Raw genomic sequence first — 19,492 nt, 5'->3', positions numbered from 1 at the left:
ACAAATCTTTTCTTCTTGATAAAAAATAGCAGTCGAATAAAACATTAAATATTCGACATTTAATATCTGCAAACAAGGTCTGGCTAGGATATTAATAAAATAATGGCTCCGAAAATTATATACCTATTTAATTTATATTTCTTTACTTCTTTTTAATTTCGTTCAAATGGTAAGATGTTAAGTCGTTATTTACGAATGTTGAATTAATATCAATACAAACAGTTGATACCAGTTATTCAACCTTCTTTACATTAATGAAATAGACTGTGTTCATACTTTGGTTTGGTTTGTTTCTGTTTAACGTCATATTAACAGCCAGGGTCATTTAAGGACGTGCCAGGTTTTGGAGGTGGAGGAAAGCCGGAGTACCCGGAGAAAAACCACCGGCCTACGGTCAGTACCTGGCAACTGCCCCACGTTGGTTTCGAACTCGCAACCCAGTGGTGGAGGGCTAGTGATAAAGTGTCGGTACACCTTAACCATTCGGCCACCACGGCCCCAAAAATTTTTCATACAAGTCACACTAATTAACAATAATCTAAATAACAACGTCTTTTATTTCTAATTTAAAATGAATAATTTTACACATAGTAGACATCGATAAGAATTTTCATATTTACAGCGTCCAACAACATTTTCAAAGTCAGAATCACAGAAATGATTGAGCGAATTTGATAAGAAAGTAAGTAAGTTGCTTCTGTTTTAAGGGTACGTGTGTGCAAGGGTGTGTGTGTGTGTGTTTGAAGGAGAGAGAGAGAGAGAGAGAGAGAGAGAGAGACAGAGACAGAGAGAGACAGAGAGAGATAGAGACAGAGACAGACAGAGAGAGACAGAGAGAGAGACAGACAGAGAGAGAGACAGACAGAGAGAGACAGACAGAGAGAGAGACAGAGATTATTACTTTCGAGGATGAAATTATGAACACCACGTTTGTATGATATGTATAACGAGAAATGTAAAAGTATGGTAATGAAATATGAATGAGAAGTTGGACTATATACATATAATATTAAGATATATCTATGAGCCTATATCTGAGCATAAAAAAAAAAGAAAAAAAAAAAGAAAGTTACATTAAAACGTATAACAAGACGATTTTGCGATTAAAAGTGGCCCACCAAATATGCCAAGAATGGACATTTTTTTATGTAGGTTAAGGGTCAAGATGAAGGTCTGAGTGGCTTATGTTTGATTCATGACTCACACCTAGGTTGAACTATGTTCCATGTCCCATGTCCAAAATGTAAAGTTCCAGTGAGAAATAGTGTTGAAAATCGAGCCAGGACAAACGTTTTCTTTGATGTCGGTGAAAAATAATCAAAAAAGTTAAAAGGTACGTTGTACCTACTTAACAAGGTATCAGTCAACGTTAAAACTACATTAAATTTTGCCTTTCTTCTCTCAAGTAAAAAAAGAGCTCGTAGGCCAAAAACTGATGAGACCGACGTTCGACCCCAAAGAGATGTGCGACTTCCGGAAGTACTTGATGGAAAGGATTAGGTCAAAGAATCACTATAAGGCACGATAACGGACTCGCCATTGTGACGACATATTGATTTCGTTTACATTGATTCAAACATATTGTGTATACCATTCCATCTATTCCATATCAATAGTAATAAAGAATAAATATGATATCCAAAAACAATAGCCTATATTCTAACGATCCACATACTCGTTCCCCATGCTGACCAGCCAGAAAGACCATCATCCCAAAAAAACTCGTCGTCGACATTTAACCTGGCATTAGTACCTCCCGGCCAAAGTCGGCCATTGGGATTACATCGTGAACAGTTCACAAACCACCACCCTGCGCCGTGTAGTTGTGCGCAATTACCGGAATACACATCATTGTCTCTGTCAAAAGTGCTAAAATTTGCTCCATTGTTAGATAACATACTGTTTTCAAAGACCATTTTAAAACTAAGATACCGAAATACGGTTGTATACGACAGAGCGTAATTGTTTTCTTCGTTCTTTACCACGAATCTGTTGAGTCTAATTTGACCAAATGGTTTATAATCATATTCTGATAGCTGCATAACAAGAGAGTAGTTTCTACTGTTTGTTAGGAGGTGTATCTTCTCGTTTCCTAGCCAGAAATTTCTTTTCTTATGGATAGTCTCGCATATATTTCCAAACCCGTTCTTGTAACCTTCCCAGTTTTGAACAAACAAGGTCTCATTTCCTCCGTAATGATGAATCTGTATGTAAGTCCTTTTGTCAAATTGCATTCGACATATAACTTTGAATGGATCTGGGGACAGCTTTGGATGAATAAGAAATGTCCCGAATTGTCCTGGATAGTATGGAACACCCTCTGTACAATCTGCAACAAAGGTCATCAAAAGATAAGCGTTTTAAGAAATTAAATTAGATTAGATTAGATTTATTTTCTGGCACGGGATAAAAATCCTCTATACCAGACTCAATACATAAACATCTATGGATACAGGTTTTCTACATCGTTGAATTGTAGCTTTAGAATTGTACAGTATTTCTTGACATTTCCAGTGATTATCCAGCCTAATGTTAAAACTGTTAACATTTTTCGCCGATACCACATCATCTGGGAGACTTCTCCATGCCTTTACTGTCCTCACTGAGAAAAAGTTTGCCCTTGTTGATGTCCTGCTTCGAATATAACATTTTCGAATGCCCTCTACTAATATTTCCGAGATGCCATATTATCCCGTCGTTTAACGAACGTACTTGCCGCTTCGTCTTAGATGTTGTTTACTATTCTGTACAAGTCATTCATGTCCCCTTTTATCCTTCGGTAGGATAGAGTTGGAAGCTTTAGTCGTATAGGCAATGATCAATAGTAAGTTATCGTAAGGTTAGTTACCAGACAAAAGTCAAACCTCTAAGCATTTTTTCACTTAAATGTTTGTAGATTCCCATAAAACTTTCAACCATATCTTATCAATCTTAATAATTGAAGTTAAATGTATACCTCTATACATGACAAAACTTTAAAATCATAAGTGTGCGTTGTCACAACGCAATTTGTTATAACGACGCAATTTGTAATAAAAATTTCATTTTTTTACCGGATAAATTGTCATCAGATGGAAAGACAATCTTCACTTGGTACATGTTTCGACCTAATTATATTGGAAAAAATACTTATTTATTACTTATAATGACATTGGAAAAGTTATTACAAATTGCGTCGTGTTGCATGTGCACATCAACGCAATTTAAAATAAAAATGTCAACGTCTTTTTTACCGGATAAATTGTCATCAGATGGAAAGATACTTTTCACTTGGTACATGTTTCGACCTAATAAGATTGGAAAATACTTATTTATTACTTATAATGAAACTGGAAAAGTTATTACAAATTGCGTCGTGTTGCATGTGCACATCAACGCAATTTGTAATAAAAGTTACAAGTTTGCTGGCTGTACAGCGACTCGTTTTGTCATAATAAGTAACTACATATTGAAACTTTCCTTTGGCCCAGTGCTATGTTTCATTCATGTTGTCATGACAACAGCGATTTCTTGCCGACTGCAAGTTAGAAAATTCAGATTGCAACAAAGAAAGAAACGTTGTATCTTAGGTAAGTATATGGACTAGGGCAAACTGAAATACAAAGTAGATACTGTAAATAAAATGAAACAGTATCACTAACAACAAACATCATGATAGAATAACTATAAATTAGAATTAAATATAAGCATTAGGAATTAGGAATAGCAAGTAAAAATAGGAAATTAGAAATTGAATTGAAATAAAGCATTGGGAATGAAGAATAGCAAATAAGAATAAGAAAATAAACAGTTAGAATTTTGACCCTGTCGGCGGTCCATAGTTTTGTCCTGCAATGATAGGCATCTCATTTGTTGTCCCCATTATCAAATTTCTTTCTACTGGTGGGAATAACCTTATTGTTGGAGATTATCATATTTAAGTCCTTTACTCCTTTCATGATTTTGAAAAAAAAAAACCCACACCAGCAAACATTTAAATTAAACGGTATAATCGGATAAAGTAAGCCTACAGTTGTATCGTGCAGGATATTGTTTTGATATATCTTCTAAGATCCGATATTATACCATAATACATGGTAGTGCAAACAGTTTGAGTGACTTCTATCAGTATCAAGATTCTATGAAATATAATGTAGTATATTGATTAGATTTTACATGTAAGTTTTAACGACATTAAGTCCAGCCAGCATGGGAATATTACAAGTGTACTACAGAATCCCTGTTTATATAACTAATCTATAGTAACTAATTCAAATTAAATTGAATTTGTTAGGAAGATTTATTTCAGAAGCCTATAAACGTAGAATTGTGTAACTACATTATTACTGCAATGTATTTTTCAAAGTACTGCTCTCTGTCCGATATTTTTATGTGTTTATGTTCAATCTGTCCGTTCGTCCGCCTGTTCCATTATTTTGATACCTGTACAGGTGTAAGGATTAACCGTTCAATTTCGATATACCTTGGTACGTATAACTACATATTAATTCAAAGTATTATCTAAGGATTATATGTATGAAATTTCATATCATTACTCTAGGTGCACAATTTGTACCGCTTCAGTATTATGTAACATGTACACTTTAGAGTGTGAGATTTTGTGTGAATGTATCATGTATATGTATATATATGTTTGTTAAAAACCGATGGACCGAAAGGCCTAAGGTAATAGAAGAATTGAATTGACACATACTTAGATTTACACTCGAATATGTATAGAACTAAGTAACTTTACGATATTGAAGTAACACCACAGGTGAAGCTCGTGATATGATTTTGATGTTTCAAACTAAGAGATCAGTTACATGTACCTGTCCAACATAATGTTCCTTTGGATATACGTGCAAGACATGCTGATGTGCTGTAAACCCTAACAAAAAGAACTTAAGTGATGGGTTGGGGGAGTAGAAAAGCTGATTTATCATGTTACCTGAATTATTGCTAAAAAGGCGAATGTGTTGATATCTCCATTCTCCAAATGTGACACTGACATTAGGGAGATTTTGCTTGTATACACAGGTAACAGCAGACTGCCAAACACCTGCCGTCGTCCAAATATCGAACCTCTCGAATCTACCAGCAATATTGATCAAATATATATATATATATCACAATTATTTTACTTTCAATGTGAGGTTTATTCATCATGCCGTACACCTTGGGTGGCGCAGAACTCTAAACGGACATTCTACCACTGAGCTACCTGGTCGCCAATGATCGATCTTGTCTAGTTCCGCTACATTCATCCCTCCTTTTTCAAGTCTTCACCCCCAAAGACCACAAGTTTGGATATTCCCTTGCTAAGCATACTCCTAATGCTTTAAACAAATGTAGGCGAGACCTCCAATTATGTAACAGGAGAAGGAGAAAATATAGCAGCTAGACCGGGATTCGAACCCGGGACCCTCCCAACGTTAAACGGACACTCTACCACTGAGCTACCTGGTCGCCAATGATCGACCTTGTCTAGTCCCGCTACATTCATCCCTCCTTTTTCAAGTCTTCACCCCCAAAGAAACACAAGTGCGAATATCACCTTGCTAAGCATACTCCTAATGCTTTAAACAAATGTAGGTGAGATCTCCAATTATGTAACAGGAGAAGGAGAAAATATAGCAGCCAGATCATCTACATCATCTGCCTGCTACATTTTCTCCTGTTACTGCAGATCTGGACTAGGTCGGAGAGACCGGGGTTCGAACTCTAGACGGACACTCTACCGCTGAGCTACCTGGTCGCCGTGACGACCCAGTCCAGTTCCGCTACAGTAACACGGATCACGTGGTAACGTTACTGTACTCACTCAATCACTCTTCCTGACAAAATTTCAAGACAATTTTGCTATCGTTTCTTCTATCCAAGCTTAACACTGCTGTAAATATATCCCATTGCATCTTCATTCGTGTGTCATGTTACAGACACATTAACGTAGGTGCATTGATGAATTCTAGACTGACCCCTTGTCTCTAGAATATTAAAACTATAAATAAAATTGAGCTTTCTGATTTTGGTCCCTAGGATATGTGTGTTTCAATGTGCTCATTCAATTTTGTGGTAGTCTGCTTGGAAAAACAAAATGGCTGACAGACAACCATCTAGGATTTTGACAATTGGAATTTGTTATCGCTATTTCTTGAAAAGGGCTCCAAGGATAATTCTCAAACTTCATATGTTGGCTCCTTGTGATCTCTAGTTACGCCCATTCAATTTTGTGGAGGTCTGATCGGATAAACAAAATGGCCGACAGGCGGACAATTGGGATTTTTGTGAATGCAATGTGCCTCGTCTACACAGCTTTCAATGGCCCTGAATTTGACTCGTCTGTTTATAATGACCGATGAACTCAAGGAGTGACCATGGAAACACTTTCCGTCGTGAATATCTTGCACCGTTACGCCATCAGATATATCTTGTATATCAACTGCTTTAATGTTCTTCTTAGAAATACTCTCGGCTTGGTATTTCACTTCTGCCACTCCCAGCGGGTGAACAAAATAAAACATCTTTTACAGACATGTATGCTTTAACAACTTTTTCTTCATTAGGTTTCAGCCTTCACAGAGAATTGGTGATAGCTTCATCCATGTTAAATTCAGATATAACATAACTGATGTTGAAGGTGTCTAGTCAAAAGCTCCGTGTACACATGAAAACAGAACCCCCTGTCCCTCTCCCTCCACTCCAGCTGGGAGTCCAGGGTAATAAAAGTTGTTCCAGGTCCCACTCTAACCGCACACTCTAACCACACTGGATCAAAATAATAGAGTTACGGTAATGTATATTAGCTTGACCTTTCTGTACTCAACAATATTCCGGGGAGTGTTTTTCCAGATTTGACCAGACCCTTAGTTTCAAACTAGGGGCAGATGATCCAGTGTTAGAATTTAGCTGGGCAAAAAAACTTAGGGTCTGGTGGCCAGTCTATGACGAAGCCGTTCAAGTAAAGATTTGCCAACAACTTCCCTTTGACGGCGCAATTTATTTATAGTGTGTACTAACATACGGTATGTCGTAAACGAAACAAACTTCGCTGAAATAATAGTGATTATTATGACTAGTCATTATAAATGTAAGCTTTATTATGTTTTATTGTAAACCTGTTATATATGAAAATACATTTCCAAATTTCCGATAAAAGTTTACGTCATTTCGATTCAATGAAAGGACATTCCCTGATACGGATTAGGCTTAGGAACCTAATTCACACTTGGCAGCTATCACAAGAAAACATCGTTAATAATAGCTATTTACTGGTTCCTATAAAATATTATTATTCCCCTGATATTATATATGATTTGGTCTCCTTAATCCATATGATTTACATTTGTTCCCCTTAATACGTATGATATATATTTGGTCCCGTTAATACGTATGATATATATTTGGTCCCCTTAATACGTATGATATATATTTGGTCCCGTTAATACGTATGATATACATTTATTCCCCTTAATACGTATGATATATATTTGTTCTCCTTAATACGTATGCTATATCTTTGTTCCCCTTAATACGTATGATACGTTGGAAGTATACTGTGACCGTGAAGTTTGAGTTTGATTGGCTGAAGGGAACTTGAGTTATTGCATGGAAACCAATTTTCTATTAATAATAACAGTGACTTTGACCTTTGAACCTGAAAAGCAATCCCAAGCAAACACTTTTGGTAAGGAAGCACAGTGTGAAGTGTGAGTTTGATTGGCCGAGGTAACTCGAGTTATTGCATGGAAACCAATTTTCTATTGATAGAAACAGTGACCTTGACCTTTGACCTTTGAACATGAAAAGCAATCCCACGCAAGCACTTTTGGTAAGGAAGCACTGTATGAAGTTTGAGTTTGATTGCCCAAAGGGAACTCAAGTTATTGGACGGAAACCATTGTGCGGACGACGCCGACGCCGACATACATGTAGTAATACCTATATGTCACCTTTTCAAGGCCTCACAAAAAGGACGATGTACATATGTCTGTTCAACACACATTAGAAATGTAGTGAATCCGAATCTATGTTGCTCCGTTAATACTGAGCTTAACATGTATACATATTGACCTACACATGTTAATATGATCTCTAAAAATTGTTTTTAAGTGTACCACAATTTGTTGGAGAACAGTTTGTTCAATGGGATCAAAACACTCATCGAAAGATTTCCAATCGACGGTCTGACTTACGTCTGAGTACCGTTCGTAAGAATAGAATTAGGTCGAAACATGTACCAAGTGAAGATTATCTTTCCATCTGATGACAATTTATCCGGTAAAAAAGACTGAATTTTTTTTATTACAAATTGCGTTGATGTGGAAATGCAACACGACGCAATTTGTAATAACTTTTCCAATGTCATTATAAGTAATAAATAAGTGTTTTTTTCAATATAATTAGGTCGAAACATGTACCCAGTGAAGATTATCTTTCCATCTGATGACAAATTTATCCGTTAAAAAGACTGAATTTTTTATTACAAATTGCGTCGTTATTACAAATTGCGTGGTGACAGTGCGTTCCTGCGAATGCTCCTAAACGTACATGTATTTGCCTGTATGCCAGTATTCAACATTCATTTACATAAGGCTGGTTAATATGTGGGTTGCTTTCTGTTGTTATTACTTTACCTCACCTTTATTTACTCTATACTGAAGTTACTGGTTCAATCGATTATATAATCCTTGTAATATCTAGCCGCGCTATACCTCTCGGCTAGAGAAGAGTGATCTCCTCGTTAGCTCGACCAATTGAGCATTAGACTATTAAGCTAGAGGTCATCGGTTCAAACCCTAGTAGAGGCAGTGATTTAAATTTGCGCCCACCTTAAAACCAACGGAGGTGGTATAAGGTCTTGTTGATTAAATTCGATCAACTAATTCAGAAAGAAATGCTTATGTTTGGAATGAGGAGATGTAACAAAAATGTTTTCTTCGGACAGGAAACCAGGATATCATCAATAACAAATCATTTGCTAAGTCAAATCCCAGTCCCTTCAGTTTGTCTTGTAAACTATTCAAATTTCAATATAGGTAATGATAGCCTATATTGTTCAAACTCTCGAATTTGGCTCCATTTTCATCAAATGACAGGTTTTTTCCCCCCATAAATATTTTTGAGTTGAAGATCTCTCTTCGGTCTGTATCTGTACGATAAAACAGTTAAACTATGGGGTTGAGAGAGATATGATAAAACAGTTAAAGTATGGGATTGAGAGATATATAACACGTTTCTCTTTGCACTGGGTCATGTCCATTTCCATCAACTTTGCCTCGGAAAATAACTTGGTCTCGGAAACTAGAAACACGTCCCATATCTCTCAACCACCATACTTTAACTAAATAAATATTTCAACAAACATTGCTATATGCGAGTACAATAAACTATATCATAGTACATGTGTGTTTTTTTTTTTTTTTTTTTTTTTTTTTTATCTTTTATCTATTTTTTGATTGTATCACTTAATTATTAACAATACAAATCCAGCATGAAGAAAACGCTCTACAAGCTTTGGTAACTAAAGCTAATATTCATAATATAGAACTCAACCTAGCGATTGAAGGTATTTTGTCTCAGCCAATCGATTAATTAACATCACCATCAACGCTTTGGCTTTATCCTGACATATTCCAAGGTGCCGAAAGTGCACAGAGAGACCAAATCAATTCTGTCGTAATTGCCTGAACGGACAGACGTATGTAATGATAAAGGTTTATTGTCCAGTTACATGTGCAGAATGGAGGTAGTTCTAGCACAATAAACCTTTGTTATTTCAAAGAAATGGTTCTTTACTTTATGACAACAATAACTCAAAAATAGACATCATTATAACAAAGAAGTCTTTCACGCTGATTAATATCTTGTATGTTATAGCCGAAGCGTCCTGAGGCGTTCGGGCCTAAATATAACACTGGTACTTTTTAAAATCAAGTTTACAAGTTTTAAATTTTTCATAACATCAAGGAAGAAAGATCAACATATATAAGTCCCACTAAATTGAAAAAAAGAAAGATAGAAAATAAAATCGAACACACATAGCAAATTACGTTAACGAGAATGATTCTTACAAAAAACTTGCCGATAAGGAAACTCAACTGTTACTTTGCTATTCTCCATCTTTTCATAATTGATTTACTTTTTAGAAACAATCTAAACTTACCCTCCATGATTCGCTCGCAGAACTCCCCGATATATCCCCCAAAACACAAGCAGGAGTTTGTGGGCTGTAGTATTCCTCCGTTCAAACAAATGGACGCATTCTACAAATATATAACAGCGTATGAAGGATATTATATCATTTCTTACTCGACCTTATGACATGACGACAATATTAACCCTGGCCAAGGATCTTTTCATGTGAAATTTAGTCTTGATTAAAACATCAAGCATGTTTTATGTTTAATTTATATGACGTCCCATCATAATACCTAGTATGTTAGAATGACAGCCCATGTCACAAGGACAATAAGTTTCTTGTCAAATAATTAACCCAAATGTAACTCATTACTATTTATACACAATACACGCTTAAACACTTTACATAAAGGCGACAGGGCTACACTGGACATATTACTGTTACATATAACACAGTAACTAGGGAGGTATGATTTATACCTTATATACCTTACAGTATTCATCTACAGCTTCGATAACCACAGAACCGCAAAATGTACCACAGCGTCAAAAATGTACCAGAGCGTCAAAAATGTAGCACAGCGTCACAAAATGAACCACAGCGTCACAAAATGAACCACACCGTCACTACATGTACCACAGCATCACAAAATAGATAACAGCGCCACAAATTATACGACAGCGTAAAAATTATACCAGAGTATCACAGAATGTAATACAGAGACAAAAATGTGTTACAGCGTCACAAAATGTACCACTGCGTCATATACAAATACAAAATATAACTCAGCGAAAAAATATATCACAGCGATAATACTTAAGGACAAAAAATACCACGGCGACAAAATATACCACAGAGACAAAATATACCTCAGCGATTAAATATACCATAGCGACAAAATATACCACAGCGGCATATTAATTCTTTATCATCATGATACTAAAACCTGAAAAATGTCGACCAGTATGTTAAAGATAAAAAACAAAATGTATCTCAGTGACCAAGTATATCACAGCAGCAAAACATACCACAGCGTAATTAGGTAAGGACAAAAGATATCACAGTGACAAAATAAATCGAAGTGACAAAAATATACCTCAGCAACACAATATATCTCAGTGACCAAATATATCACAACGACAAAATGAACTTCAGCGACCAAATTATACCAAAGCCTAATTATGCAAGAAAAATTATACCACAGCGACAAAATGTACCTCAGCGACAAAATATATCAAAACAACAAATAATACCAAAGCATCAAAATGCCAGGACAAAATATACCTCAGTGACACAATATATCAAAGCGTTATTGTTTAAGGACAAATTGTACCAGAGTGACAAAATATAACACATCGCCAGTATGTAAGGAAAAAATATATATCAGCACCAGTATGCAAGGACATAATTCATCTCATGGTCATTAATTATACCACAGCATCAATATACATAAACAAAACACAACATAATTAATGTGTAGAGACAAAACGTTCCACAGCGTCATTGAACAAATACAAAATACATCACAGCGTCAGTGTACAAATACAAACTATACGACAGCGTCAGTGTACAAAGAAAGTATACCACAGCGTCAGTGTACAATGACAAAGTATACCACAGCATCAGTGTACAAAGAAAAAAAGTACATCACAGCGTCAGTATACAAAGACAAAGTATACCACAGCTTCAGTGTACAAAGACAAAGTATACCACAGCGTCAGTGTACAAAGACAAAGTATACCACAGCTTCAGTGTACAAAGACAAAGTATACCACAGCTTCAGTGTACAAAGACAAAGTATACCACAGCGTCAGTGTACAAAGACAAAGTATACCACAGCTTCAGTGTACAAAGACAAAGTATACCACAGCTTCAGTGTACAAAGACAAAGTACACCACAGCTTCAGTGTACAAAGACAAAGTATACCACAGCGTCAGTGTACAAAGACAAAGTATACCACAGCTTCAGTGTACAAAGACAAAGTATACCACAGCGTCAGTGTACAAAGACAAAGTATACCACAGCGTCAGTATACAAAGACAAAGTATACCACAGCTTCAGTGTACAAAGACAAAGTATACCACAGCGTCAGTGTACAAAGACAAAGTATACCACAGCTTCAGTGTACAAAGACAAAGTATACCACAGCGTCAGTGTACAAAAACAAAACAAACAACACCGTAACTATGCAAATAACACAAATACCGTCCGAAATACCAGATTATTTGTTATTCTAACACACCATACAGAACATGTATTTCTTTCATTTAAATATTACACTAGCCAATGAAGGAATCAGTGCTGAACTACTCTTTCCGAAGAAATACAACCTAACAATTATAAAGTAGTTTCAGATACATGTATACTAATGCTTTATCATCATGATATTGAAATATGAAAAGTGTCGAACAGTATGTTAAAGATAAAATAAAGCGTATGCCATATACATGTCATTTACCTTTTCTTGATGACGAACCAAGTAGACACCAAGTACGTTAAGTTGGATGTTACAACAGGTTTGATCTAAAGTCTTGTTACTAAGCATGCAAATATCCGGCTGGAGGAAATTTAGAGACTCACAACCAGAATGAGTCAGACACAAAGCCGCACATCCAATATAACTTGGTACCGTCTTGGTAGAGTAGACCAAGTCAAATCGAAGAACATTTGTGTCGCAGTCATATCTTCGCTTGAAGTGTTCTTCTACCACAAGAGCATTGGATTTTACCAAAAACAAACATAGGATGTAAATCAACATTTTTTAGCTTGGATCGAGTCTGACATAAACACAACACTGTGATTATAAGTCTCTCCAGTACAAAGTACAGACAAGGGGAAAGTAGTCTTCATTCACATGATAGGACCAAGCCAACTGGTAGGTTTCAGATCAAATTTCAAAGTAAAGTTACAAGTCTATAATTGTTCAATCTCCAGGAACGCTGACTCGCAATGTTGCCTCGTGAATGTCTGCCGATGGTGTATGTTAAATGTAAGCACTATGCGCTAGCCAGCCTCGCTGTTTGCACCCAGCCGTGAAATAACCCAGTCTTGCTTAGAACAGATCAATGTAAATATATATTGCACATGTAACACTTTTAAACGAAACTGTGCTGTACAACAACTAATGGCTGACTCCAAAGACTCAATTTGGCTGTGTCAGTAAGCATATACCCATGTTGTGCTAACGATAACATAATCATAGCAAAGGTGCCATTCCAGCCATGTAAATTCCCCATATAGATCGGCCAAAATATTCTTTTACACTTAGAGACCATTCACTGATACTTTGCTTTGTGTCATCAAAGTTGGATCCCTTGGCTATACATTTAATCCAAATTAATCGATGACAAACTAATTACGTAACTTAAAACACTGAATTAAGAACGCAGATTGTCACAAAAAAGATATGAAATAATTGTCTATTTTTACGAAATAGAAAAATTTGAACCATAAACTAAATATGAAAATACTAAAATAGTTAATATACCGCCGATAATATTTATTTTTTGAATAGTTTGTGAACAAAAAATGTCAATTTCTATTTTGTGAACAAATGACATCTAAATTGTTTTTGGGTATTCAGTCAATTCAAAATTATCTAGCGTATAGAGAGTTGTATCACTTGCCCTAATCCTGTCCTGTGTGCAAACATTTTGAGTTTCGGCTTTAATGTGTGTCCGCCAATGACATGGATAATAGTGAACGTGACAGACCATCCTGTTACACTCTAACCCTCAGTGGACACACGTGTCTTTCCTAATATATAACAACCCGTGGCACGCATACATAATGCCGACATATGTAAGCCACGCCCCTAAATGATCGTCGCTGTTAATCACAATTTAGGTTTGTTTTTGTTTAACGTCCTATTAACAGCCATGGTCATTTAAGGACGTGCCAGGTTTTGGAGGTGGAGGAAAGCCGGAGTACCCGGAGAAAAACCACCGGCCTACGGTCAGTACCTGGCAACTGCCCCACGTAGGTTTCGAACTCGCAACCCAGAGGTGGAGGGCTAGTGTTAAAGTGTCGAGACACCTTAACCACTCGGCCACCGCGGCCCCCTGTTAATCACAATAACGACGTTAAAACGATGTATTACATGACTGATGTATTAAACAAATTTTGCAACAATATACCCAATATCATTATTTTCTTCAAATAAATGGCTTTAATGTCTATAATTTGAAATATGATATTAAAGCGCTTCTACCCTATTTAAAAATCGCGTCTGATGGAGACTACCGTTGTCACAATAAGGATCGGTGTCTAGGTGCAGGTTGTAAAGGTGTCTTTAGATATTGATATTGAAATCAAGAAATATATTAGAAGCATAACACTTCCCCTGCTCAACTGAGTGCTTGATGTTTTAAACGCAGATGGCAATGACTTAACTGATGATCGAGAGATTAGCATGTGTGTAATATCTTCCAAAAAATATCAGAAACGAAAGCCGCAACATGAAGATCATTGTTGATGATGATACTTGGCGGAATATCCCATTATTATCTTTAGAGGATCTTTTATGGCCAGTCTTTCTTACTAGAAAACACAAAAGTGAAAAACACCACTGATTCTACCATTATCTAACTTTTCGTTGCTTTCTACAATCTAGTCGATTGGTTAGAGGGGGTATTATCACTGGTCCATTCGATGTCCTCTAAACAGAAGATACATCGTATTCAGGGAAACCATCCTCAAGAGAACCCCTAATTAAGTCGCCTTTAACGACATGTAGAGTGATATGTAGCAGGTATATCGACACGAGGGTAACATCTACTTAGGGTTGTCGATCGAGGTCTACAATGGCTATGTTAGAGGTCTTATTTGTATATCCAATACGGAATAATTGCGAAATTTTCTTTTTTCTATATAAGATACTCAATTTCAGTGCCATATTATTCGTCATCGTTCACGACTTCCCAGCACTCTAAGTGAAAGTTTTTTGTCTGGTGAAGATATTGACAAGTTCATTGTATAACTAATTGGACGATAACGCTCACTAATATCTGCAATGGTCCACTTACCATGATCATGAATTCCAATTAGTATCATCCCACACTCATGTGTTATTCTCAATCGATATTACTTCTCATAAAAATCAATAGTAAGATAGTATCACGAATGATGGCAGTAATCCCACATCTATTTACGTTCTTTAAGTACGCCTTAGTATTTACATCATAAACAGAGTTGTTTTGACAGCATGTAGTGAATTTAAATATTCATCTATCTTTGCCTAGCCAGGCGCACAATGATATTCGCGCGATAAGAATGCATGCACGGTTTTTCACGTCTTTAGCTAAATAAATTAGCCATGATTGAGTTGGGTAGGTAACGACCTTTACGAGATCAGACTTCAAAACAAATACACACAAAACACAGAATAATTTAGATGTCATTATTTCACATATAAACACGATAGACAGGTTATGTACGATATGGAGGCAAAGATCATGCGACATTATTTCCCACACAGATTCGTAAATGACCATTTCTTATGTTTGCCAAGACTTGCACAAGGTACAATCACTTTCCACGTCTATAGTTTCGTAGTTTCTGTTTTGATTTGACGTTTTCTGTAGTGGCATTTGTCACAGGGACTTGCTAGTACGTATAACATACAGTATGTATTATATAGTATATACGTCCAATGGTATTGGTATGTTAGCTCTGGAGATTCCTACTTTGGTAACCCCTTCGAAGCTCTTGGCTTCCAAAATATGCAAATCAGAAATGAGAAATGCTGTCACGAAGTCTTGTTGGAATAACTGATTTTCACTTTAGAAATTGATATTTCACGCACGGGATTATTCATTCAGCGATACAAAAAAAAAAACCTGATAACGTTATCCCCTTTGAGGATACTGTATAACTGTTAGTTTTATATCATAGTGAAGGACAGTATTCATGTATCCGACGTTAATATGAGGCCATGATCAAAGTTACTATTGCCAATGACGTAAATCTGATGTACATATATTAATATTGGTATACAGTGCAACTTCCAAAAACCGATCCTCCGCAAAGCCGATCACCTCTTGAAACCGAACGAAATAGCAATGTTCGGTCTTCTGTAAATTTGCCTTACCTTAGCGAACGACAGGTGCCCGACAAACCGACCGTAAATTAACATTGTGATTGTCGTCGAAAGCATTGTTTTGGGTAATACATGTGAAGTAGGTGAATTTGTACGCAACACCTACGACAAGAGGGGCATTCTTTATCTTTACCCTTCGTAGGAGAACTTCCAGGGTCTGGAGCAATAACCTAGAACATTTGAGAGCATCTGGTTTAAACGCGGCATATAAAAGAAGGTTAAATACAATTCATGACATGCTCCAATGACTAGCTTTATACATTTGACAAGGATGTCCCTTACTGACCTGCAACTCGAAACTTGTCCGAGATATTATGGTCCATTGTAGCTGTGTGAATTTTGATAAAAATAACCTCAAAGAATGAAGCGCTTGACCCCTGATAAGATCTTTCTAAAATAGTATTAATGACCTGTAACTTGACCCGACGACCCTGAAACTCTAACGTGTTCGAGATATCATAGTTATTTGTATTCGTGTGGAAGTTGGGTATTTTACATGTGTGTGTATGTGTGCATAGGCCTATGGAATGTTGTGTAAGTTGTACGAGCTACCGATGATCGAGTCTGTGTGTGAATGACTGAATGTAATCATGAATGGAAGGGATGTATCTGTGTATGGATGATTATTATTATTAATATTACCTTGTTCTAGCTCTGTGTTTATAATATGTGTGTATTGCCGTCGCTGGGACTTGTCGTCTGTCACTCGTGTCGTCCATGTTGTTTATAATTCGTCATGTATGAGAGCGGCTCGTTGATTGGTTGACCAGTAGGGCATCCGAGATTGGCCACCGTATTTACTATAATACGGTAGCGCACGTGTTTTTGTCAGACGGGCAGTTAGCTTTTGCTGAGTCCGTCTCGGCGTCACTGTTAGCAGTAAGGTGTACGTGTTTGCAGGTGGGTGGCTATGTAAATGTCTTAGTCAATATGTTTCGTTCTTGTCTCGTACATTGTGTCGTCACACGGGCCGAGCCAGGTAGCTGAACCCGTTTATATATCTGTCCGTGTTATCCAAAGCGACGGCCTGGTAAGGGCCTGGCTGTATATGTTTAATGTTCTTCATGTTAAAATAAAACTGTTGAAACTTAATATTGTTGTTCATTATTACTGTTACACATGGAACCCCAGACTAGAACCTGGGTAAAAGTCTGTAACGACTGAGAGGTCATTCCTCCTACATTCGTATGACGTTTGATCAAAATCCTTCAAGGGATGAAGCCGCTACATCGTTGACAACGGATTTTCTAAAAATAGTAAATGACCTTGACTCGACAACCCTGAATCTCGAACTTGTTTGAGATAGCATGGTATTTTGTATTTGTGTGACGTTCCATCAATATCAATCAATGAATGGAGCCGCTAGAGTACTGACAAGTGGCGTTACTAGTAGCATATATGTTTGCATAATTAGGCTTTAGGCGGGAATGTCTCTAAAGCAGAACCATCAAACGCACAAATCAGGCAATGCTAAATAAAGTATGTAAAAATGCCTATCTAGAACCTTCCACTCACTAGTAAGCGAATGCGTCTGCGCATTGTCAGGCCGGATGTTACAGCTGAATCTGAAGTTTCGTTGACGACAGGGAAGATAACAATAACAATATTGAAATACAATGTCGATGTTCTGAATAAGGCCGATGTCAACGGGTTTATGTTTCAAATAATTATTCTCATTAGTACAGCATCCTAGTTTGCAATGAAACTATATTATTTCCCCTTACCGTGACCCATTGACACTGCTTGTTTGCTGCGTTTATCGTCCCGTGAACAGCCAGTGTCATTTTGAGGCGGGATTTCAATATAGTAGTTGGTGAGCACCTTACTGAACTAAATACGGGTGGCCCATCGCATGACATTCACAGCAATTAAGGTAAAATGTCTTACCCAACGACACAACCACGACAGCACACACTGGCCCGTCTCACAACTTTTTGAGAAACACAAACCGACACGGATATAGGGAGTGTCGAACCTCGTACCTAGGATCTTTATCTGAGGCTATGTGGCCGGCGCTCTAACCGAATGAGCTATCGAGGACCTACCTATTAACACAGATGCAGGTCAGTAAGGACGACATGACTCTTCCATAAATATGACCACCAACGTGAAAAATTATTTAGTTTAATTTTACAGATTCTGCATTGTTACATAATAAAAAGAACAGAGAAAAAACAACAAACAAACAAACAAACAAAACGTTACATATGAATCTGACCGATGTTATTTCCTGAACCTAACCGGTCAAACTCGATCACTTCAACAAACCGAACCCTCTCTAAACTGGAACAATATTCATATACAGCATGATCGGTTTAGAGAATATTTAGATGGGTCTAATATAGGTTATGTGTTGTCGTAAAGCAATGACTTGCTGTAAACTTGGGGGACGGTTGTGTCAATTTGATTAGGATTTTACGTGACTCTTTATTCGTTATATATTCTTTGGCGGTATAAGTGGAGGTGCCAAGAAAATCTTAGCAAGAAACATTTACTTTATAAAGTTTTGTGGGGGAAATTCATAATGTTTGCATGTAAATGGCGAACTTTAAACGAGTGGCTACCAAGCAGGTGAGACTTTTGATGATTATTTTAGTTTTCGGGACTCACTGGAATTCAGTCATTGTGTAAGTGTGAACATACCTACCATCACAGCAGGTCTCCTGTTGTCAGACAGCCCTGATTTCCCCTTCATGTGAAGATTGTGCCACTTTTTCTCAACATCTTCTACCGCACGCCTGATACGTGACGAAGCGCCAGTTTTGTCATATGGAGGCACTCCAGTTTGGCTTTCTTATTTTGCTAGGTTCTCCCGTCTGTCTGGAGCCAGTTTCAATAACTGGGTAGGCAGACGACCGGACACGTGTTTTTCCACGTGCTACTGTCTGTAAACAGAAAGTAAGGAAATCGGAGATTTTTTTGGCAACGAGCCATTTAATAAGGTATACAACAACCAAGTATGGTGCTTAGAATTTTTATACAACGGAAATAAAGCCACTTCCCTAACAATGTGTTTGTTTGTTTTTGTTTAGCGTCCTATTAACAGCCATGGCCATTTAAGGACGTGCCAGGTATTGGAGGTGGAGGAAAGCCGGAGTACCCGGAGAAAAACCGCCGGCCTACGGTCAGTACATGGCAACTGCCCCACGTTGGTTTCGAACTCGCAACCCAGAGGTGGAGGGCTAGTGATAAAGTGTCGGGACACCTTAACCACTCGGCCACCGCGGCCCCATGCTTAACAAAGCAGATTGGAAATTTAAAAGTATAAGCTTAA

At 37.2% G+C, this 19,492-nt stretch overlaps 1 protein-coding gene across 1 annotated transcript; it reads right to left on the bottom strand.

Moving 5' to 3' along the window:
• Positions 1-819: 819 nt before the first annotated feature.
• LOC117333820 (angiopoietin-related protein 1-like) lies at positions 820-19,048 on the bottom strand. Its single transcript, XM_033893238.1, has 3 exons — positions 18,866-19,048; positions 10,145-10,244; positions 820-2,329 (listed from the first exon to the last, which is right to left on the bottom strand). The coding sequence occupies exons 1-3, from the start codon at positions 18,911-18,913 to the stop codon at positions 1,653-1,655; spliced, it is 825 nt and encodes a 274-aa protein (XP_033749129.1). The 5' UTR covers positions 18,914-19,048; the 3' UTR covers positions 820-1,652.
• Between the last annotated feature and the right edge of the window lie 444 nt (positions 19,049-19,492).

The sequence above is a fragment of the Pecten maximus genome, chromosome 1 (genome assembly GCF_902652985.1).
Source record: "Pecten maximus chromosome 1, xPecMax1.1, whole genome shotgun sequence".
Lineage (NCBI taxonomy): Eukaryota > Metazoa > Mollusca > Bivalvia > Pectinida > Pectinidae > Pecten > Pecten maximus.
The sequence above is the reverse complement of the archived record's forward strand: the minus strand, read 5'-3'. Positions and strand labels throughout refer to the sequence as shown.